Source organism: Accipiter gentilis, chromosome 33, assembly GCF_929443795.1.
Source record: "Accipiter gentilis chromosome 33, bAccGen1.1, whole genome shotgun sequence".
NCBI lineage: Eukaryota > Metazoa > Chordata > Aves > Accipitriformes > Accipitridae > Astur > Astur gentilis.
In genome coordinates this window covers 14,054,530-14,077,236 of record NC_064912.1, presented here as the reverse complement: position 1 = coordinate 14,077,236, position 22,707 = coordinate 14,054,530, and the positions used below count along the sequence as shown (strand labels likewise).

Below are 22,707 nucleotides of genomic sequence, written 5' to 3'. Positions count from 1 at the left end.
GGGCTTCTGGTGTCATTTGCTAAGCCCTTAATGCATATGTTTTTTTAAGGAGATGTTCATGCAGAAGGGTGTGTGAAGCCATATGTGAACCATCCCCTTTGCTTTGCGAGCACATGCAGTGAAACCTGATGGTGGATGTTGCACAGGGGAGAGGAGATTTGGTTGCATGGTGTTGGTGGGATGATGGGTGGCTGGAGGCAGGCGGTGTCTTCTGAGCTGTGGTTGTTTGCGAAAAGAGAGGGTGAGAGCCCAGAGGGAAGCAAGGAGATGGGAGACCACAGGGTCGCAGCTGCTCACAACTGCAATGAAGGGGAGGTGATCAGGAATTTCCCTGCAAAATGCTTTTTGTCCTTTTTTTGTCAGAAATTTTTGCAGGAAACGGCCAACTTCAGTGAATTCACAACTTCAAATTGTAATTAGAGAATTAACAGACTTAGTATTTGCCCGCTTTTCATTTGTGCATAGAAAAAAAGTGCATAGAAAAAAAGTGCATAGAAAATTTCAGAAGGTCAAATTGCTGACACAAGAAGCGTCCAGTCTAATGGTTTTATCTTTGAATTGTGATAAGTTGAGAATTTCTGAGAGGTTGACTTATTTCTGTTACCTTCTTTAATGTCTCAGAAATAACACCCCCTCTTCTCTGGCCAGTGGCACTCCCTCCTCCCAGTTGTTAGCAGAGCACAGCCTGGGAGGGTCTGGGGAGAGGAGAGGGGCTTTGCAGGGGACGAGGGCTGCGTCCCACGGAGCTGGGACGAACGGTTCAGTTTGTGCTACAGCCTGCTCTGGTGGGATGTGGTGCCAAGGACGGGTTGTCCCCATCAGCCAGGATCAGAGGAGGTGAGAGCCCATCCCAACCCTACAAAGACGTGCTGGTGCTGTGAGGTTAGGAGGGTTGGTCTTGGGAAAGACTGGAAGCACATCTCCCATCGCTGTTCTTGGGGATGGTGGCTCTCTGCCTGAGGAGGAGTAGGACTTTCACACGATATATTTGGCATTACAGCCGTTCAAAGAGTCCGTGGAGCGATCACCAGTTAAATGCTGTGCTTTGGGGCTAGCAGAGCCTGCTGTGAGTTTGGTGTGGGGCTGCATCCCCTGACCCTGCGAGAGGAGGGGGGTCCTCGCTGGGCCCGCAGGCACAGGAGATCAGGGCGTCTTCTGTGCAGCCAGCAAGATTTTTATGCTGCAAACCACTGGGCATAAAGTAGTGAAAGAGAGCACGCTCCTCAAGGGAGAGGCGTTTTCTCCAGCATCCTCTCACGTACACATGCTTACCTGTGCCAATAAATCACTGCCCTGCAATCCAGCCTTCTTGGGCTTGGCTGCAGCTCCCTTGCGGGGAAGGACGGTTGAAGTGAAAGAAAAATTGATGCTGGTGAAAAAGCTTAAAGAAAGAGCCATCTGCAAAGTCTCAGTTCAGGGCACTGTAGCGGTATCAAGGTCGTGGCAGCAGGTTGTTCCCGGATTCGGGCTTCCATGAGGGGTGCAAGAGAGGCAAGGGTGGGGTGGGTTTTTTTTCCTGCCCTATTTCTACCTTGGCTGGTGTGAATCCGCATTGCTCCATTGGCGCTTGTGCTGGTTTATGCTGTCTGAAAGTCTTGATGTGGGAGACTGCTCCGTCCCGTTGGACCTGCTCCGTGGTCAGAGCATCACGCTGTGGGTAGGGAGATGCCGTTCCTCACGCAAGCCCTGGCGACGTTCTGATCGTACTGTGGGAGCAACTCGATATGGGCGATACAAAGCTGTTGTGTGAAACCATCTCCTTGCGAGCGGGGAGAAGTGCCATAGGTGCTTCCTGTAGCAGACTTCAACTGCTGACGAGAGAAGCACGTTAAGTAAAATAGTCGAATCGAAACTCTGCTCTTGCAAAGGCATTATCAGCTAAATCAAGAGCTGCTTTTAGCACTGGGGAAGATTTAAGCCAGCTAATGTGTGCGGTCAGGATGGTAGCCAGCTGCCATCTCGGCTTCTCTCGTGCAGACCAGTGTGAAGATTATTTCATCATTGTTTTTTCCCCAAATGCAGCCCGCATCTTTGGCTGATGTTCCTGTATATATTTCCACCAACTCCAGGGGAGCTCTCCTGGCTTTTCCCAGGTGAAGATCTGCAGGTGGTCAAGGTGATGCTGTGCTAAGCACTGTCCAAATGCGGAGCAGGATGGCAGTACAGTTGAGTGTAAGGTAGGAGCAGGCAGTTGCTGGCCCATCAGAGAAGAAGCAGCAGCACCCTGCTACAGGGGTGGTTCTGCAAAACGCAGGGATGAGGCTGATTTTTTTCAAGTGTGTAAATTATCCTTGCTTTATAAGCAAGAAAGAGTGGAGTGTTTAGCAACTACGGGGAGCTGCATCTGGCTGAAATGGTCCAAGATGCTGAGAAGCTGGAGGGAGAGATGGATGGACAACGCTCATGTAAGCTTTGGTTCCTTAGGAGACGGAGCTCACGGGAGCAATAAGAGAAACCATGCGGTAAAAGCAACCATTTCTAGGCTTATCCGCAACAACTTGCCGGGCTTTGGCCAGGTGCTGGTGCGTGCCGTAGGAGAGGCGTGCTCACCCCTCGGTAGCGGAACCTTGCGAGACACGGGGTGCACTGGTGTGTGCAGGAGCACCCTGCTGCCTTTTGGGGCACGGGGGGGTGGTTTGGCTGGTTTGGTGTGTGTCTGAAATAATCTACTGTCATTGCCATGCCGTGCCTGAACACCGGCACGGCTGCCGGTGCAAGCGTGGGTGTACCTGGCCACGGTGCAGAGCAATCCACCGCCTCTCTTGCACGACCTGACAAGGTATATAAATACTTTAGCATTTGTTTTTTTCCCCCTTCCACCTTCTCTCCCTTCCCCCAGTCCCCTACATGCTTACAACATCTCCTCGTGATAAAAATAGCCTTTGGTGTCAACGCGGGGCTGAGCAGAGCCGCCGTCGCTCTGCCTGCCCTTTGATGGAGGGGCTGCGGCACAAACCCAGGGGCAGCTCCCGCGAGTGTTTGACCCCAGAGCAGATCTGCTGACTAATGTGACTGGCTTTGCAATAGCAGCTCGGAGCGCTTCGTAATTGGGCCAGAAGCACTTTGTTAAGAAAAATCGGTTTATAATTTCCACTACCTGTTCGGTCTTTTGAGCAGTGGAGAAATCTTTGCAATGGTTTGTATTAATGTACCCCAAACCTAGTAATGGCCATGGATACACTTCTGGTGACAGCAGTGAGATTTAAAATGTTACTCTCTAAACATTAAGTTACATTAGACACTGAATACCAGTTTTAGATCCACATAATGCTGCAAAATTACAGGTTGCCTTTAAAGCCCAGCCTGCATTATGTGTCTGTAAAGTGAAGACTACCATACAAATAAAGAGTTTATTTTCCCCTCCTTCTGTTTTTTTGCTGGCACATTTCCCATGATGCCAGTGACTTGCCTCTTGATTTACACCATATATAGTAATTTAGAAAAAGCCTAATTATATCTGGCTCTTCTGACATTCTTTGAGTTGAACTTCTGAAAACACTGGCCACATCTGTGATCTCGATCACGGGAGTTTCTGTGAGTGTAAATCTCTGTTGAACCTCAATGCACATGTGACTGATGGGCAAACAGAGCTGTCAAAAGCTTTAGCAGGCCTCAATCTTAGTCTGTAGAAAGGAATTTTCAATATAAAGAAATCAGTTAATTTATTTCTACTTATTAGCCTCAAAGAGGAGTTGCTGCTTTGCTCTGACTGCTTTATAATGTCACTGTTATCTGATGCTAGCTGTAAAAAGGATTAAATCCTCTTCTGATGCTTGAAAGGCTCAAGTATTAGAGCTGGGCTTTGAGAGAAGCTCCGGCATTTTCTGCTGCTGTCCCTCTTTGATGGGAAGTGCTTGTTTTCGTGATGCAGGGCTGCAGTGTGCATCGAGAAGATGCGGCTGTCACGAGATCTGTGGAGCATCCCTCACCGTGAGGTGCTTTTTGGTACTGCCATCTTAGCCCCTCTCTCCCATCCCTCTAAGCAGATCCCCCATAGACCTAGAGGTGGAAGTAAAAAAATAGTCGTAGTGCAGCTAAAAAGCAGGAAAAATCAGGGTAGCCCAGTATTTTGTTGTAAATTCACGCAGACTTTTGCGAAGCAGAGATTTGGACATAAAGGAGGAGATGTTTTGTGGTAGGAAGTCATGACACCAGTTCCCTGCAGTGTGTGCTGGTGCTTGGTGTGCATGCGAGGATTGCATCACTGGTGCCTTCTGTTAAATCACAGTTTCCAGTAAATTCCCAGCAGCCGGTTCCGGTATTTGGCTGAACCAAAGCACCAGGTTCGACTCTTACTGGATTTCAGCAAATTTGTGTTACAGTTCTCCACGCTCGATCCTGCCCTTGTCTGTAAGATCTTCACTGCTCGGTCCCAAAGCCTGGCTGCATTTTTACTCTCCCCAGCTGAAACCACAAACAATTCCTCCGCTTGGCACTGATACCCCCTTGCAGTTTGTGCTTGCGCCCTGGGAGAGCTGGAGATGAGAAGATGGAGGCGATCTCAGAAGGTGGCTGGATTTGTGTCTGAATGAGGAGCCCAGGGGTGCTGCACCTCTTTGGTATGGACCTTTGCCCTGTCCCAGTGTCCCAGAGTATGAAGTGACCTCTGCCGACGCATCTCTCGTGGTCGTTGGAGCAGTAGGGAGCGTGGCGGGGAGGTTACGGGAGAGCAGGCAGCGAAGTGGCAGCCCTCTCCAAAAAGGATGCAAACCTCATCGCCGTTTGCACGTCAAGGGAGCATAAGAGCGTTTTTGCATTTTTTTTGCATAAGAGCTTTCTGAGCAGATTGCACCCAGTGCTGTACAGCTGCACTGAAAAAGCAGCCCCGGTCCGGAAAGGTTACAATCGAAGAGCATTTAGCAGGGAGGTGGGTATGTGCGTGTCCTGATGGGAACTGCAAACCCTGCAGTTCTCCCAACCCAGCATGAAGGTTCCTGGAGGCTGATGTGCTGTTGTCAGGAGGGAGTTAAAGCACGAGCATCCCTCCAGCGAGCAACCTTGCCTGGCACAGAAACCTCCTTCTCATGCTGCCGGAGCCACAGAGAGGGCTTCTGTTCTCCGGGCACTGACATCAGCTGCCGGCCAGGACGTGAGTCACTCGGGGAGCCAGGCTCGGCGGGCACTGGTCCCCGGGCGCTGCCTCCCCGCACCCCCGGGTGGGCTCTCCTGTGGCTGGAGAGAGCTGTTGGACATCTCACTTGCGCTTTGCAGAAGCACCGTCTCCATTCCATGTGCTCCTGGGCTAAAACGCTGCTCGGCGGGCCTCGCTCGGTGGGTCCGAGCCCCCGCGGCTCCGTCGGTGCCGGCGCAGCCCCCTGGCACGCGTTGGGTGCGACGCCCCAGCGGGTGGGCGCGAGGTCTGGCGTCTGCACCCACGCGCCGATGCTTGTGCTGTGGGTTTTGGGAGCGGAAAAGGGGGACTAAAGGCTGGGGTTCTTCCCCCCGCCGAATTTTTTGTCTAGATTAAGTTGAAAGGCTCCGGAAAAAATTGAAATGGAGGGAGGAGGAAACCCTACAGAAAATTATGTTCGGCTGAAGCAGGCAGGACGCTGTTTGTTGATACTCGGTCTCCTTTTTATGTCTTCCCAGTACGATCCTGCTTTTAACAACATTACACAACTCCCTGTCAGGACTTGCTCCAAGAAACCTTTCCCCGTCCTGTCCTTGGACATTTGAGGGAAACATAGTCATTGCTTTAAAACAAATGACTACTTCTTCTTCTTCCTCGGTGTGCCCTGACACAGCTCCCACGGGGAGCAGACGGGAGGGTGATGCTGTGCAGGCCACCTCTCCGGCTCTGCAGCCTCGTCTGGAGCAGAGTAAAAAAGACTCCCGCAACAGCCTGTCTGCAGGGTGACTAAATACTGAGCCAAACTGCCTTGGAAGGAAAGGGATCCATTTGGAAAAAATCCACTCAAGAAACCAGCAGCAGATATAATCCCCAGGGACGGACTAACACCATCAGCCGGGAGTCCAGGCGAGGCGGTGGAGAGAACGGGTCCTCCTGGAGAGCTGCTGGTGGTGGGTCCTTTAAACGTCAAACGTGGACTTTACCGCAGTAAAGACAAGGTGCATCAAAGAGCTGTTCAACAAACTAAACTAGGGAGGAGGATGCAAGGGGAGATCACAGGGTGTTTGTCGTCTTATTATTTTTTTTTCTCCTGCGAGGGGAGCAGGCCTGTGACAGGGACCCACGCGTGGCAGCGTTCCCGTGCCAGGATGCGCTGATGTTTCGGCAGGACAGGCATCATATGACCAGGAACCGGAGCAGCCTTTCAGTGCCTTCCAGTAGCGTTTGGAAGTGCTGACTGAGACTCAGTGCAGCCCCTCCAAAAGAGTAACGCCGCCTCCTGAGGCTCCGTTAAAATCAAAGGAAGACGCCGCACCATTTCCCAGCCTTGCTAAGGAGACACCACACAAAGTCACCACCAGAAGGCAAAGGAAGAGGCTCCAAATGCAAAAGCTTTTCTTTTAAAGAGAACTTTGGTGCATTTTTTTTTTTATTTTTTTATTACCTCTCTGGGCTGTGGCAAGAGGCCAGCAACTGCTGTTACGCTCTCCAGGAAATTCATGAATGTTGCAGTGGCGATGTGATGGGGTGGTGATGGATCTTACAGATAGCTGCTGGAGGAAGAAAAACATCTGGCAAAGAGAAATACGCTGATGTCTTCAGCTCCCCTAAAGCAGAAAAGCATTTAAGCAGCCAAAACTCACGAGCAAGGACCTGTGGGTCTGAGCTGGAGTGGTGGAGGAGGAGGAGCAGTCGGCCGAGCAAGGTGTTGGCAGCCGGCTCCGGGGAGGGGGTAGCACCACCGCAAGCTAAAGCTGGATGTTCACAGCTAGTTTAGGATCCAGCTGTAATTTTAACAGCTGGTTCTGTCAAGCTGCCTTCAGCGTAGCTCTGATCCAAGCTTCTATAATTAGCCAAAGAGCAGCAGCTCTCATGTGAAAATTGAAGCAGCAGCGATGCTCGTTGCAGGGAAAGCAGAGTGGCACAGGAGTGAGCCTTACCGAAAGGGAAAAGGGCTGGCCCATGAAATTTTAAATAGTTGGGGTTTGGTCTTTTTTTTTTTCCCTCCATCTAAGCACTTTGTGCAAAACATTTGGTTAGGTATTTTCCCCTCAAAAAAGCACACCTAAGACATGTTGTTTCATTTCGCATCACCCTTAACAGAAACATTTACATTTGTCAACTCAAAAACGTTTCATTTGTGGTCAATCTGAGGTCAGTTCCAGTTGCTGAACTCATACAGTTTCTCATGGGTGAGATGGTCTGAGACCCTCCTGCCCCTGGATTCCCTCGGCAGCTGAATGCGCTGCCTGTGTTTTGGGATGTGCTCTGGATGTTCCCTGGAGATGCCTTGGGCTGTTGGTGTCCCCGGGACAGCCAGTCCACCCCGTGAGTATAGGCTGTCAGAGCAATAAGTGTGTGAAACACCCCAATTATAATTAGCGTGAGTCACTCCTGTCCTTGAGCTTTCCCTATTTGAGGTCAACCAACTTGTATTTTGATACTGCTCAGGCTGCCTGTTCCCGTAACCTTGGATTTTTACAGTCAAAAAATGGATTTATACTAATTGGAGAGAGCTAAAGAGAAGTATCAGGCTGGTTCTCCATGTTTTTGATAACAAATATTTAAGGAAAGAATAGGGGAACCATCCCTTTCTAATTCTGATGGTTTATGAAGGTAGTTTTTGGTGTCCTGGATCTCCCGGTGTTTCTCGATGTTTTTACGGTGTGCATGTTCGTGTTCCCTGTGTAGTGACACCGCGCCAAAAGGCTGGTGCATCTTTCTTCTGCTAATGAGAAAGGAAAGACTAGGAAGCAATACAATAACAAAGTACAGGGAAAAGGCTGATTCCGTGGCAACTTGTCCTAGCTTAATTAAATTTCTATTAAAGAAAAATCCATTTTACGTTGGAGACCTGCGCAGGGCCAGGCAGTTTCTGTCTCTCACCAGATAAAGAACATTTTTCCAGAGTGAGGTCATGTCTTTTTCTGGAGTTTGCCAAAGATGTAGTTGAGCCTTAGATCAACCTCGACTGAGAAGCGTGAGCATTTGCTGATGCTTCTTTCTGACCAACACCAGCCTGTCTCCATCTGCATTTTCCCCCTATAGTGAGCTCGCCCGAGTTTTCACCTTGAAATCTCCAATGCAGCAGAGAAATCTGCAGCAGCAGAGTTGTCCACACCCCACATCTTGGATGCTTACGGTGAAATCGGACTGGGAGGTGCCTCCCCAGCTCGCTAAATAGGACTGGTTTTAAAAATATTGCTGCAGTTGAGGTGCAGACACAGCAAGTACCTCGATGAACCAGGTCCATTTTCCTAACCAGGGCAGCCCTTGAGGGGAGCAGCTATGTGGCACGACGGTAAACAAACAGTTTATCCCCAGAATACCTAAAAGACAAGGAGGCTGCTCAGCGGGGAGTGGATTTCAAACTTTCATGTGTTGCAGAGGCTGGGAGAAGAAATTTTAGCATAGCAAAGTTGATGGGAATTTTTGTCGATGATTTATTGGGACAGAATTTAGTCTTGATTTATATAATTACGGGAGTTCATAAAGTGGGATTGCGCTGCTCCAGGGGATGGGGCGGGGTGATAGTTTTAGAAAAAACGAGGTGTGCAAATGTCCTTGTGCAACCTGGAGGTTGTGGCTGTGCCGCTGAATGTCCCTCCCTCGATAGCACAGCTGCCAGCACATCCTATATGAGCTGATTTCTGGGACAGCTGTAAAACCAGCAGCCAGGAGAGGAACGAGTCCTAAATTAAGAAATTCTCCTTTCCCTGCATAAAGCAATAGTTTTGACTGTAAACGTGTCGAACACTCAATAACAGAGGATCAGGAGCCGTTAGCACCGCAGCAGATGTGCTCGAAGCCATTTGGATTTCTCTTCAAAGCAAACAAAGAGGAATGTTATGTGTGTGCGAGGACGGGTTTCCATGATTTATGGTTGTACGGTAATGCTGCCTACGTGGGGGGAATGTTTTATTCCAGGATGCCCTGTAGAGAGGGTCCCAGACCCATCTGAGGTCAGTGGTGAACTTCTCTGCTGACTTCTGTAAAGCTCTGTTGGGGGATTAAATTCATCTCACCCTTGCTTGGATTGACCTATGTAGGCAGCTGCCAAGGCTGAGAGTTTATTTATTGGTGTGGGTAAGAGACCCATCTAAAACTATTCAGGGCTTGGAAGATATTTTAGCCTGATCCCATAGCTGTGGTTTGAGGCTCTGCAAGATGCCTGTATGAAATCCAGACCTTCAGGAGGTTCCTGGTGCTTTGCAGTTGTTTGGAGCTGAAACCTCAGCAGCCTGTAGGTTGGCATAGCCCCGTGCAGTGCGTGTTGAGGGTGTAAAGGCTCTTCATCCCCAAATTTTTCGGGGTCTCACCTCTTTGCTTTCTGTATAAAAGTCGTCGTGGTTGCATGTGAGGCTGTAGGTGGGTTCTCCCTCAGCTTGCAGAGGTCCAGGCAGGACCAGCTCTGTGTGTGGGCAGCACTGGGCTGGGGTTGATGTGCGTGGGACGGCGGCAGCGGTTCCTCCAGGTGCTGAGCGAGAAAGCTGTAGTACGTCTTCCTATGCAGCTTGCGTGCAAGTAACTCGCAATGGTTGCGGCGAGGATTTTTTTGAGTGTTTCTGTCTTGCCCAAAGAGGATCCTGGTTTTTGGTTTGGGAGTGGTTTGGCTGGCAAAATTCAGCTTCTGAAGCGTACTGCTCTACGGATATTATAATGACTTAGTACTGCATGCTTGTCCTTAAATGTTTTCTCGCCCAGCTTTCCAGCTAGATCAGGCTTCGAGTGCATTCAGTGCTGGTAAATGGAATGAGTATCGCACTGGGAACCTCTCAGCTTTCATCTGCCTTTTTATAATAAAAGGCTGGCTTCAAAAGATCAAAACCTGAAGGTTATTTACCTGTACTGGATTTTTTTTCTCTGAGCAGCCAGCAGCTCCCGGGTGGGCGTGTGGGGATGCCACTCGAAGAGGAAGCATTTGATTTCCAAGTAAAATTAGATTCCACATTGAATTCTCAGTAACGCAAGCACAAGACTTCCAGTAAAGACATTTTCTGCAGCAGAGGGTTTTAACGTCTCCCAGCAGATACAATCGAATTGCTTTGCAGCAGCCAACTATTGTCTTATCTTTAATATGTAAAGACTTGCTCGATAATTAAGTTAACCATGGAAGTTGTACTGTATCGATGGTCAATTATAAGATAAACCGATAAAAGGGAGGATGTGGCGCTGTTTTCTACAGTGGACACCAAACCTGATATGCCAGCAGCAGTCAGGTGAAGAAGACTTTGGAATGTATATTTTGGTCTTTTCTCCTGATATTTGTTCCCACGCAGTGTTTTCAGGGGAGGCGAGCGCTCACTGGGAGATCACGAATCGCTCTACTAAAAGGAGTTTTTTCTCTGGCGAGTGTCCTTTGCCACCACCTCACCTTGCAGTCGCTTGCCCAGAGTTTGTCACCTCCTGCTGCCTCGATTTCCCACCTTTCGTCCCGCTGACGCCTTCCCTGTGCTCTGCGGAGGCACCTCGTGTGTCTCGTTTCTGCGGCAGTCAGTCGGCACAAGGGCCAACGTGATCCCATCCGAGATACCTTCTGGGAGTATGAATGACTGTATTAATGTCTTTGTCACCTGAGAGCTACTCCATAGGGAATCATAACATGTGATTAAAGAAACCAGTTAAAAACAGCTTAGGAAGATGGATTAGGTACATGATCTCTTATTATGGCTCCTTTCAGCTGACGACTCGGTGAAAGAAGGGGGGTCTGGATTACACAGGGAAACATCAGACCTGACAGGAGTGTTTTCTGACTGTTAGGCTTAGTGGTGTCGTGTACGATTTTAATCAGTTTTAAATAGTGGCAAACATCACAGGCTTAATGGATTTCAGCTTTATTATTGGGGCTTTGCTTAGAAGCAATTTGGATTTTCAGCTGTGAGCCAGCAATGCAAGGTATTCACGATGACATTAAAAGGGACTGGAAACCAAGGGACTGACCTTGCATTTAAATACCACATGCCTATGTACGGGGTCAGATCTTGTCTTCTTTCTGTCAACCTCAGGATCTTGATGTGTTGTTAAGCTCGCTCCCATGTTTTTTCCATAGAGACGATGTATTTAGCTCCATTTCATGTATTGATCCCAGCAGCTGGGTAGCTGAACAAATGACTTTTTCCATTTCAAAGGCTTTGTTGCTCAAAATGAAGCAAGATGACAACGTATTTTTGCAGTGATCTGGAGAGTTTGTTTTCCATGGTTGGCTTCAACCTTGAAGTTATCCTACCCATGATCTAAAATGGTCTCTGTCCTCTGTTTTAGGGGGCATGGGTTGTTCTCCTTGACCTTCCCATGGTGAGGCTTTGTCTTGGCTGTGCCCGTTTGGGGTGATTGGTCTAGAGGAAAAACAGTCATTGAGGACACTGACACCCGTATTTCTGCAGAGCCACGGTACTGCCTCCAAATCCAGTCCTTTTGGGTGGCTTTATTGCGTAGTGGGAGTAGATGCCTTGCAAGACTTCAATATTGAAGATGGTTTTGTAAAACAAGTTTGGCTTTGCTCAGAGGATTGGTAATAGGGGACAACCTTGTACGGCCAGCACTCAGGGATTAACTACCTAGAGCTGTCAGGAACAAAAGTTACCATTTCATGACAGTTTGTCGCTGAGGTCTGTTTGACTGGTCAGTGCTCCCAGTCCTGCACGAGCAGTAAGAGAGGGAAAAGGGGGAACATCGATGCTTTACAAGTTCCCCTTAGGAGCATGTGGCGTTGTTCCCTTTATCAGTAAAAGGAAATGTATGTGTTCCTACTCCCCTGTGTTTTCTGTGCCACCTAAAACCACCGACCTAATGTTTCAGCTACTTCCAGCTCTGAGCTAAGCATTAATGACGATGTTTTCCTTTGGAAGGCCAAGAGATGTCTATAAGGTGTTATCTCTATCATCAACTAAATCTTGGCTTTCTCTCTGATGTACCCATTCAAGTGCTAATTGCCTTTGATTAAGTCAATCATTTGCAGAGTGTGTTAATTGGGTATTGTGGAAGCAATCAATCTAATCAGCTGCTTGCATCCATAGCTGAGGCGCTACAATGCGGCAGGACAATAATTGTTTTATGAGCTCCTGGAAGGCAGCAGAGGCAGACTGGATGGCAACAGGAAAACCTTCTGTGCAAAAATGGCCTTTAGGAAAGGTAATTTGGATGCTAAGTGCTCATTAAGAGAGGACTGATTGATTAAGAGCTGGGAGATTCTCCCCTCTAAAACTGTGTGTGCGTGAGAAAATGGTTGGTGTGGGTCTTGGTGTCTGCGTGCCGGCACACGGGCAGCCTTGGGCTCCTTTGCCTGGGTGAGATGTGATGAGGATGTGTTGTCTTAGAGGGGGATAAAGAGTTGCCTTAAGGGGGATGAAGGGAGATCACTCCCTTCTCACACCTGCGAGGGAGCGTGACATGAGACATGCCAGGCACCCATCCTCACATAAGATGCACCAAGAGCTTACCTCCCGGGTGTCCTTCTAGGAGCAGAGAGACTGGTTTGCAGGATCACTGAACGCATTCGCTCCTTGCTGAGGCTTTTATTTCCAAAGCACTGAACTGTGCTTCAGCAGTAGCAGGTCTTGGTGGCTGCTCGCCTGATCAGTGCAGGAGAACACCTGGGGGAAAGGATGCCCATCTCATCAGCAAACCTCCGAGGTCCCTCTGCCTCCTGCACGTGTGGATGCTGACCTTTCCAATATGCCTGTATCCGCACTGCTGAACATGTAACCAGCAGGAAGTGTATTTATCCGGAGATGACTGCAGAATTATTTTTCAGGGATGTTATAAGCTCCTCAGCACAGCTGCAGATGGGGCGGGGGGGGAAGCAAGCGGCTGGTGCTGTGCAGTGGAGCAGTTGCAGCCTTGACTGAAAGCTCTAAGTTGTTTGACCAACCTTGACACCGCTTGCAGGGGGACTACCTTATGTATGGGGAGGATGAGTTTGTCTCTGGACAAACAGTGGTGTTTTCACTCCGTGAGAAAATTTAGTATTCCTTTGTTCATAATTTTTTATTGGAATGCAGCTGCTTAAAAAAATTCAAATGGAAGTAATTGAAATGTTGTGCTTTGGCGGCGGCTAAATGCTACAGGAAGAAGTATTACAGCTCACAGCAATCAAACCAAGCAATTTACACTGACACAGCCAAACGAGAGGTGTACAGTTCTTTTTGCAACACTATTCAAAGTCCAGTCCGTAGGGAAACCTTAAAATATGCCGCCTTCTCCATCTAGCCCTCTGGCTATGGGCAGTGTGGTTTATTTCAGAAGAAATATCCTTCAGACTCTTTGTTTTAAAAGAAGGTTGTGACGTTGGTATAAGTGGTGATGGAGGATGTCAGGGATTCGCCACTCAGCTGCTCCAAATAATTATACAATTCCGGAACCTTGCAGAAGAAGCGGGCACATCCATCTCCAGTAAGTACCTATCTACCATTCTGGTTTAATTAACATCTTACAGCGTTAATATAGCAGACTACTCAGCTTCTGACATACAGAGAAGTGGCAATATATACCCTGCAATTTTAGCAGCCAAGTGATGAGGTTGTATTTAAATCTTCTCCAAAGCTTGGATTGGGCTCACAGCACTTTAACTGATCGGAGGAAAGAAAATCTACTTCCGTAGGTGGAGGTGCCCTGCCTGAACTCTAGGAAAATGTGATTGCTCTTGGATTACACACACACACACACGAGTAAATTTGTTCTCCTATTTTAGCCTCCCATGCTTTGTCTTGCAGTGAGACAAGAAGGCAAGAAACAACACAGTGATGCGTTTGGGCTCAGGTATGGTATTGGCTCTGTTGCTATGCTCGGGTTTGCATACACTAACGTGTTTCTCCTAAAAGCCTTGGACCAGACCTGGTTTTACCACAGCCCTAGAAACGTCATGGCAACAAGCAGTTCTGACTCCTCTTTCCAGGTGAAATTGCAAAATGAAGGGCCAGAGAAACTGAAGCGCAGATGTGGTTTAATTCCAAGTTTATAACGTTTTACTTGGGATGACAGAAAGCCAAGTCCATGCATGTATTATTATTTATTTTTTTTCCAAGCCAGTGGATCTGATTGTCCTCCTCGCAGGAGGGTTTTTTTCTTCTCTGAGAACAAAGGCTGAAACCGAAAGAGTAATTTTGGGTACTTCCTATAATCCACATTCTCGGAGACCAAAAACCCCATCATTAACTAAGCACCATAACGGCTTTCTGAGGTGGGGAAGTAACAATACCCCTCTTCTTAAAAAATGGGGAACTTGAACAAATTGCTGGCAGAAGTCGGATGGAAAGACAGTGTCTGCATCAGATTGTCTTGATAGAAAATCCTCTCCCTCGCTTCCTCTGCGGCCTCTCAGACAGCAAGAAAGCTGGGCTAGACTTGCGTGCCCAATGGGTCCTGCCAGTTTTAGATGCTTGGCTTGGAGGAGCTCCAGCTGCCACCTCAACGGAGCTGACAAGGCCATGAAATATCTTCTTTTCAGTCAACCAGCGTAGCGACCCTGTTTTCTTTGCCCCACAGAGTTTTAGCTGGTGCGATGAATTGAGCGTGGAAATGTCAGTTCCTCATTGTACCTTGGAAACTACATAATGGGTCAAAAATACCCATTTGGGCTCTGTGATTTCAGGTTATATTACGTGCTGTTTGTTGGCTAACTTTGTCACAACTGCTTGATGGTTTTTTTGCAAGTGTCACAGGTTTGCGCCAGAACTGCCTACAAAAGCAAGCGATTGGTTTTTCTTCTTGGCAGGCGGCTGAAGTGACACAGAAAACTTGACGACCGAACAGCAGCGGTGTTAGCAATGCGAGAGGGGTATTTCTAAAGGGTGCCTGTAGGTGATCTCCAGCAGGTCTTCACCAGTTGGGTGCTGGTGATCGAGTGGGATGATGACAGGCGGCCGCATCCCTCGTCCTGCACCTCGGGAGAGGAACCAAACGTGTTGGCAACGCGATGCTGCGTGGTCCAACGCCAGCCGTCGGCAAGCGTTGTAGGGCTAGCGGTTGTTTAGCTTCAACATAAGCAGAACAGCCCTCGCGGAGATCTGAATTTGTCCAGATGCCTCCTAATACGAAGCAGTGGCTAAGGTAGAGCAGCTCACAGAGACGCGGAGGAAGCGGTTTAGTTCTCCGACTCCAATGGCCTCCGTTGTGAGATCCCATTCCCTGTTCAGCCTCCTGCAGTTTTGTTTCTCAACACCTTCTCTGGCTGTTTTCACGATCCTTTAGATCGGGACATTGAGGACACATCTCGCTGACATACTGTTTGCCTGGGGAACCTGGGTGGGTTCATGTTGGGTTCAAGTCCAGCTCACGGTGGTTTGCACTGATTGGTGTTGACAGGGGTGCAGGTTTGGGCTGAGCACAGGAACAGCTCCCGAAGATGCAGCCCTGGAGGAAGGAAGGAAGGAAGAAAGAAAGAAAAAGAAAAGAAGCAAGCAAAGGATTTGTCACAATCTGTACAGAAGTAGAGTGAAATTAGCAGCTGGCTTTGTCAGAGCAGCCAGGAGCTCTTTTGCAGAGGCAATTGGTCTGGGAAGAGCTGGCATGCGAAGTATGGAAAGGGATAACGCTTAGTGTTGTGTTGGGTTTTTTTTAGTTCTTCCTTGGAATGGAATTTGGATATTGTGTCTTGCCACAAAAGGTTGGAAAGGAAAGATCACATTGGTGAAATGTCGCTATGTAAGGCGGCAGGGAAAGCTGGGTTTCCAGCCTGACTTTGACGCTGGCTCACAGTCTTGTCCTGGGCAGTTCACCAAACCTCTCTGGGCTTCCCTCTCTTTGTATACAACCGTTACGATTCCCATCTGCCAGGCATAAGCATTAGGTGGACTTTAAAGATTTGCAATTATTTGAGATCCTCTTTGGGGAAATGCAGAGCAATTTTATTCTTCATCCCATAAGTGTTAAGAAAAATCACAAAAAATGTGTTGTGGAAGGGAACAAGTTTAATAAGGAATGCCTGGGGCATCCTTTGCCATTCAGATGTTCGTAATGAAACACTCGAGATGAATGGATGGATGAGACCCACAGCCAAGACGTGTGGAGCTGAGCTGCTCCGAGGTGGAGCTGCAGAGAGCTGAGCTCTGTATGCCCAGTGCTCTGCTGAACCGAGCAGAGCAGGCAGGGATTTCTGAAGAAAAAGATGAGCTTTCCTTCTGCATAACCCCACATTTGCATTTGGGGATGTCTCTGTCCTCCTTGCGTTGTCTCTCCTCTCTCTCGTTTGACAGTGATGCCCTTTCCTCCAAACCCAGCTCCCTCCAGCCCCCCCCGAGAAGTTAGTGTTCCCCAAATATCGGGCACAGAGAGGTGGCGGAAAGGCTCTGAAACCGTCTCTGCTGTTTAATGGAGTGAACAGAAATGGCTTTTGAAGTACTCTCCTGTTGCTCCGACTGGCTTGGCATTAAAATCAGCACCCTTCAGGAACAGAAACTGCCTGTCCTTGCTTTCTAAACCACACACTTTGAGAGCAAGCTGCTTAACGTTTTGCCTTTCAAGAGAGCAGTCGGCAATCGCCAGCCATCAGAGCCCCGGCAGCAGCTCTGCCTTACATTAAGCAAATCCTGCATTTTATAAACGTATCACCCACTGCCTGTCTGTCTCCTGTCAGAGAGACAGTATTCCTCTTCAGCTCTGTCGTGTACGGTCTGCTATAGGCTACGTAGCAGTTTTGCCGATACGAGCCTGGCAGGTAGCAGCATCTGACTCTGAATCAGTCAGAGCTTCGGTTCCCTGGCATTTAATTCCTACCGCAACGGGGATGTGACTGCATCAGCCTGGGCCTTTCCCGCGCCGCTGTCGGATGCGGTTGCCCTTGGCTGGGTTTTGTTGGCTTTCTTGGCTGCTTCCCCTTGCTCAGGCTTCGGATAATCCTGCTCCCTGTGGGTTCTTCTCTTTCTGACACTGCAAGTGCCCTCCAACGGGTTAGCTGTGTCTTTTCACTAGAAAAAAGTATATAGCAAGCCCACAGTTGGACTAGGATAGCATTGATGGACCGAATTAGCTACTTCTGCTCATGGCTTTGGGGAGGTCTCTCCCTGGGTGGAGGGGTGGACCAGAGAAAGAGCTTCAGACCCTCTCATTCCCCTGATGTGTCCAGTACTGGTCCTCTGGGTTACTGGGCCGGTGGACCTGCATACAGCTGCCAGTGCACGTGGGTGACGATGCTCCGCGTGGGATGGAGCCCTTGTCCTGCGCCGGAGGGATGGGGAGGGCTGGGAGGCAGAAGGATTAGGCATCACCAGGTGGCTGCGGCCGTGGGATAACTGAGGGTTTGGGCTGTCCCGTTCGCATCTCTGGGCGCTAAACACGGCCTCGGTTGCTGCTGGGTCTGCCTGGCCGTGGGAAGCGGTCGGGCCGTGGGAGCGCAGGCAGCGGGGACTGCCGGACCTCACGGCGGGGATTGGCGCGCGCTCTGCTCGCGCTGGCGCTCTCGTGTGAGCGAGCTGTAAATAACGTGGGGGGGGATCCCTGCGGGCTCTGTAACGAAGCGTGCGTGCTGCGTGGCAGCGCATCCCTATTTGGGGGCGGCAGGATGAGCCCCCACATTTAAAATCAAGCCCTGCTGCAACATATGTCCCGTCTGGAATAAAGAAACAAAGGAAAGGGCTGCTGACAGCTTTAAATATTTCCACCGCTTCCATCTGCATCAAGTTATCGGCCCATTTGCAGTCCCACGTGCCAGCTGTCGGATGCGCTGGTCGGATTTATGATGCTCTCTGTGGTTAGCATTCAGCATTAGCAACAGCACGGGCTTTGCCATTGCACTTATTTATGGCAGACGTCGATGGCTTTGCCTGGTGTTCAGTAAAGCCTCTTTGAGGACCTGGAGAAAGTATTTGGCGTACGATTTCATAAGTCCAGACAGAAGGGGAGGGGGGATGTGTGTGTGTGCATGCATTTTTTTTCTTTCTTTAGTTTTTTTATGTCATGGAAATATTTTATATTGCTTACACCTGTAGAGTCAGTGTTGAGGAGCTGGTTGAGGGATTTTTCTGCATCTTTTCATCTGTGGTTTAAATCAATCCTATATCAGGGTGGACAAGTGAAAAGCAGGTTGAATGAGGAATTTCTGTACACCACTGGTTTGTAGCAGGCAGGTAAAGGAGAGGCTTTAATATGCCACTTGACATAGTAAAAAAAAAAAGTTTAGCTACTTATTTGAAAGTTGTTATAAAACATATAGCTTTTAATTTTAAAATCCTAGCTCCTGAGAGCCAATAACAAAAATAGAAAAGGGGTGAAACTAAGAGAGAAAGGGAACACTTTTTCAGTGGGACTTTTGTAAAATTATATCTTAAATAAATGGAAGACGACCATCAAACTGCTCTGTTAACATTCACAAAACCTGGTATTGGGCAGTTCTTGGGGTTTCTTTGTTTTGAAGCATTTGAAATAAGGGCGTCAATTAAACTTGTTGCGAGGTAAGCTGAGCAGCGTGGCTGTTGCAGGAGGTGCTGGCACCAATTAGCTGTAATTACTTTTCTGATTTGATGAGGTAAGATTTTTAGATTCTTTTTTCTCTCTCTGGCTCTTTTGAGTTTTACATAAGGCACGTGTATTTTGAATAGCGTTCTTCCCGAGCAGCAAATCCGCCCATGGGACTGATATCCAGGGCGAGGGAAGAGGCAGCGGGTGGCCAGCCGGGCTGCCTGGGGGCTGGAGGGACCCGCTCCGAGGGGAGACGATGCTGAGTCTGGCTCAGTGGCTTTCTGAACTAAAGTGCCCTGAAGTCAGTGGGAAGAACTGCAAGCGTTTTCCCCTTTTTCCATGTGAAAAATGTTATTTGTGGCTTACTCTGATACATCCATCCGCCCTGAGTCACTTTACCTGCACGCACACATCCCGTTTTTCAGTTTTTAGCAGCATCAGCAGAGGAGGCACATCTCGCCTGCCTTTCCCTTTCCCCAAAAGTGCTACTTATGGGAATAAGTTGAGCAGCATCCCTGACGCCGGGAGCTGTGGCAGCGGCTGTCCTTTGGGAGCCCACGCAGGGACGCAACCTTGGTCCTCAAGTCTTCAGCTGTATGGCAGCACAGGATGCACGGCAGAAATCCCCCTTTGCTTGCCACAGCACGCTGTCAGAGCGGGGGCATCTGAGGCACAAGCTGTTGGAAAAGAGCAAGAGCAGAGTGAGAAGAGCAAATCTGAAGGAGAAGGCCTGTTTCGTTCGTGTCTTGAGCAATCCAGCCACATATTTGGTCTGCTTGGTTTTGAAGTTGAAGCTCTTTCTCCTTTTCTTTACACTGTCTCTTTTTTTTAAATACAGCATTTTATCGCTGGTTCTCAGCAATTGCTTTCTGCTGCAGGGTACCGAGAAGGATTTCTGTGGAAGAGAGGACGCGACAATGGGCAATTCTTAAGCCGAAAATTCGTGTTATCGGAGAGGGAAGGTGCACTGAAGTACTTCAACAAAAACGATGTGAGTACTTGGGGTTGCTGTATGCAGACAGGGGATCGCAACTGTAAGAGCATCTTTGAACATGTGATTCCTAGGCCACCATTTTATTTAAACAGTTTTCGTAAGCGCTGAGTCCCCAGTCACTCCAGGACAAGGGTGCCAGGTACAGCTCACCGCTCTCTTTAGTAGGGTTTGCTCTTGGTCCACCACCACCACAGTCACGGTGAGACACCCTAACTGGCCATTTTACACATTCCTGCTCTGTTGCCCTTTAAAGGCGATAAGGCTTTTCTTAAACCACCAACAAAGGAATTTTTCTCAGCTCTGGCTCTGCATCATCCAGCTGATGTGGGTTTCATATTTATGGCTAGCTTGTGATGAAGGTGTCACCACCTTGCAGTGGTCACTGGGGTCTGAAACCTTCTTTGCATGGCATGGCAAGCAATTCAGAGGAAAAGCTCCCTGGCTTTCTGTTCCAGCATCAAGCAGTATGGAAGCATTTGTCTTTTTCCCCGGAGCACGTTTCATTTATTGTAAGTGAGAAAGGGAGATATTACCATGAAAATTGCATTTGTGATGAATGGATAGACCCTCTACTATTCTGCACCACGTAATGGAGGAAGCCAAGGTGTTTTCTCTGACCTTTGAGTCTTCCCTAAATATTGCAGCTGAGAGCAGCCCAGACCAAGACGCCAGACAGTTTTCTCAAGTAGTTGATGCAATCGTGGTGTCATGATGAGCCATGCTGTGCAGAGGAGGGGAACATCCATCCGCACTTCTCCGCAGCCAGCTTCAATAGCACCGTCTTCTCCTTCGGCTTGGTGTGGTATGGTGCAATTGCATCTTGTGGACAGGAGAGATCCAGTCATTACCGAGGGAGAAGTGAAAGTCCCAGCAGCCCCCATTCAGTTGCTGTTGACTGCTCTGGTAATTTAAAGCTGCTTTGCTTCATCGTTGACCATAGCTGTGGTGGGAATGGCACTGCCTAGATGAGACGGGACCTCTTTGCTGGGACTTCCCTGCTGCGGTCACCCACGATGGCTGTGTGTCCATGGCAAGCCCCCAAGTTCCCAAAGCGGCACTAGCATCTCCACCAGCTCAGGGACCTCTGCGTGGTGCTGGGGACCATGGCACCACTGCACGACCTTCTGCTGGCCCACGGCTGTGCCCTAAAACTGGTGTTACCAAGAGCCTAATCTTTATTTTTTGGGATGTTTTATTCATGCTTGCTAGTTCACTTCTCAGTGCGGTCCTAAACGGTTGGTAAACTTCTAGAGGTGTTTTGTGGGAAGACAAACAACGCTATGAAGTTCAAGTGACCCGCCACAGAGGGGGCAGGTGGGATTGGTGCCTTGGAGGGCCTGATCCAGGCTCACCACTGGGCTAACCCACCCAAGAGGTGGGCTGTAAGGTATATATTTGTCCTTCCGAAAAGAAAGCTCCCAGTTTGGAGGACAAGGGGAGGAGCAGGGTCAGAAGCCAACGGCTCATGTGAGAGGATGGGACTGGTGGGGACATGGGCATGGTGCCCCTGCCAGCCTAGCACCCAGGTCTGAAGTTGGCAAGGGGGATAATCCTCCATCTTCTTGGGCAAGGATGAACTGGCTGTGGGTGCTCAACATGCAGAAAGCATCCTGGCCTGTTAGTCAGCGGTCTGATTTTTTTTTTTTTTTTGTCTGGCTGAATGGTTTTCTTTCTTCTTTGATAGTGCTCATCCCTGTGTAAACGCTGGTCACTTATCGTTGGGTAAAGATGCTGGAGGAGATCTAGGTCAGGAGACAGCTAAACAGAGGCTGAGACAGGAGGCATGGTGTAAACGCTTGTCTTTATAGCACAACATCCTATCATGACACTTGGCCTGTCCATCTTGCTTCTGGGCTGAAACCTTTCTCCCCTTGAACTCTGCTGAATTTTGCAGAACAGAGCATGTTTCCAGGCTGGCAAAGCCTGAGCAAAGTCTCAGATATCTCATCACCAGTTTTGTGTGCTGGGAGTCAGTTTTTTTAGCTAATGGCCTCAATCAGGAGTTTTTTCTGACCAAGTGAACTGCTTTCTGGTTTGAAAGCCAATTCTCGGGTGTTTGCTCACTCAGCTGTGTTTTCCAGGCAAAAGAACCCAAAGCAATTATGAAGATCGAACATCTAAATGCGACTTTCCAGCCTGCAAAAATCGGGAACCCACATGGACTGCAGATCACTTACTTGAAGGACAATAGCACAAGGAACATCTTTGTCTATCATGAAGATGGCAAGGTGAGAGTGCGGAGGTAACAAGAAGGGTTGGGTCGTGGTCCTGGGGGTTGATGCTGCTCAGAGCCAGCCTGTGGCACACCAGGCTCTAACGGAGCTGGGAATTGTTGGGAGTGTGTGGAAGGGACGGGGGTACAGGATGCACAGCCAGCTTTGAGCGTGTTTGTTGTGTCCTTCCAAGCGTGAAGGTTGACAAGCGTGTCTTCTAAATAATGAGATGCAAATGGAAGGAGTTACTGTTCTTCTGCTTACAACTAGACGCACGGGCAGAGGCATTTTTTAAGGCAGGCTCCTCGGTGCCTGGAGAAGGAGATGGGGTGAGTGGAGCAATGAAAGGTGTGGGGACTCGATCTAAGGACTTGCAAAAGGGGAGTGAACTGGATTGTAGGAGAACGGAGGAACTGGTTGTTTCTCTGCCTGTCTTGTACTTTATAAAATTCAAATATGCATGTTTGCGTTGAAATAAATCCCCTTGCTTCGATGCCCTCGTGCCTCTGAAGGGAGGTGGGAAGAAGAGGGCTCGTGGGTCCGGGGCGGCCGTTTGCACAGCGAGGACAGTGGGACACCTTGGCCAGGGCAGCGAGGGGGGTCCCAGCCCTCCTGGAGGGTGTCACAGGGGTCCCAGCCTGGGGGGCCACCGTGAAGAACGGCGACATGGCCTGGTGTCCATGCAGAGAGCAGACCCAGGTGAGTTTGCAGTGAATGCCATCTCACAGCCTTATTTTCATCTCTTTCTTCCCTCCCCCAAATATTTGGGGCTCCCCATAAAATACCAGCAGCCCTGGAGCGGCCACAAAATCAGAGCCTAAAGCTGTCGTGTTGACATCGCATCTACTTTCCTCTGGCCGCCATGGTGCCTTCAGCCTTTGAAGTTGCATCGTGTTCGGCGTCCTGTCTGTCAGAGAGGCTTTCTGGGAGTGATCCCTCCTGGACCGGCATGGCAGGGATTTACAGGATTGTCTCGGTGCACAACCCTTCCTAGCTGTTCACCCAGTCACGGTGAGCCAGGCAGCCCTGCTAGGGAT

At 49.1% G+C, this 22,707-nt stretch overlaps 1 protein-coding gene across 4 annotated transcripts in view; it reads left to right on the top strand.

The window, feature by feature from the left end:
- Nucleotides 1-22,707, top strand: part of ADAP1 (ArfGAP with dual PH domains 1) — a 62,103-nt gene that overhangs the window by 29,758 nt on the left and 9,638 nt on the right. For all 4 annotated transcript variants that reach the window (XM_049791609.1, XM_049791612.1, XM_049791611.1 and 1 more), the window contains 2 exons: nucleotides 19,342-19,454; nucleotides 21,539-21,685. In XM_049791609.1, the coding sequence (XP_049647566.1) occupies nucleotides 19,342-19,454; nucleotides 21,539-21,685 (260 nt within the window). The remainder of the gene's footprint in view (nucleotides 1-19,341; nucleotides 19,455-21,538; nucleotides 21,686-22,707) is intronic.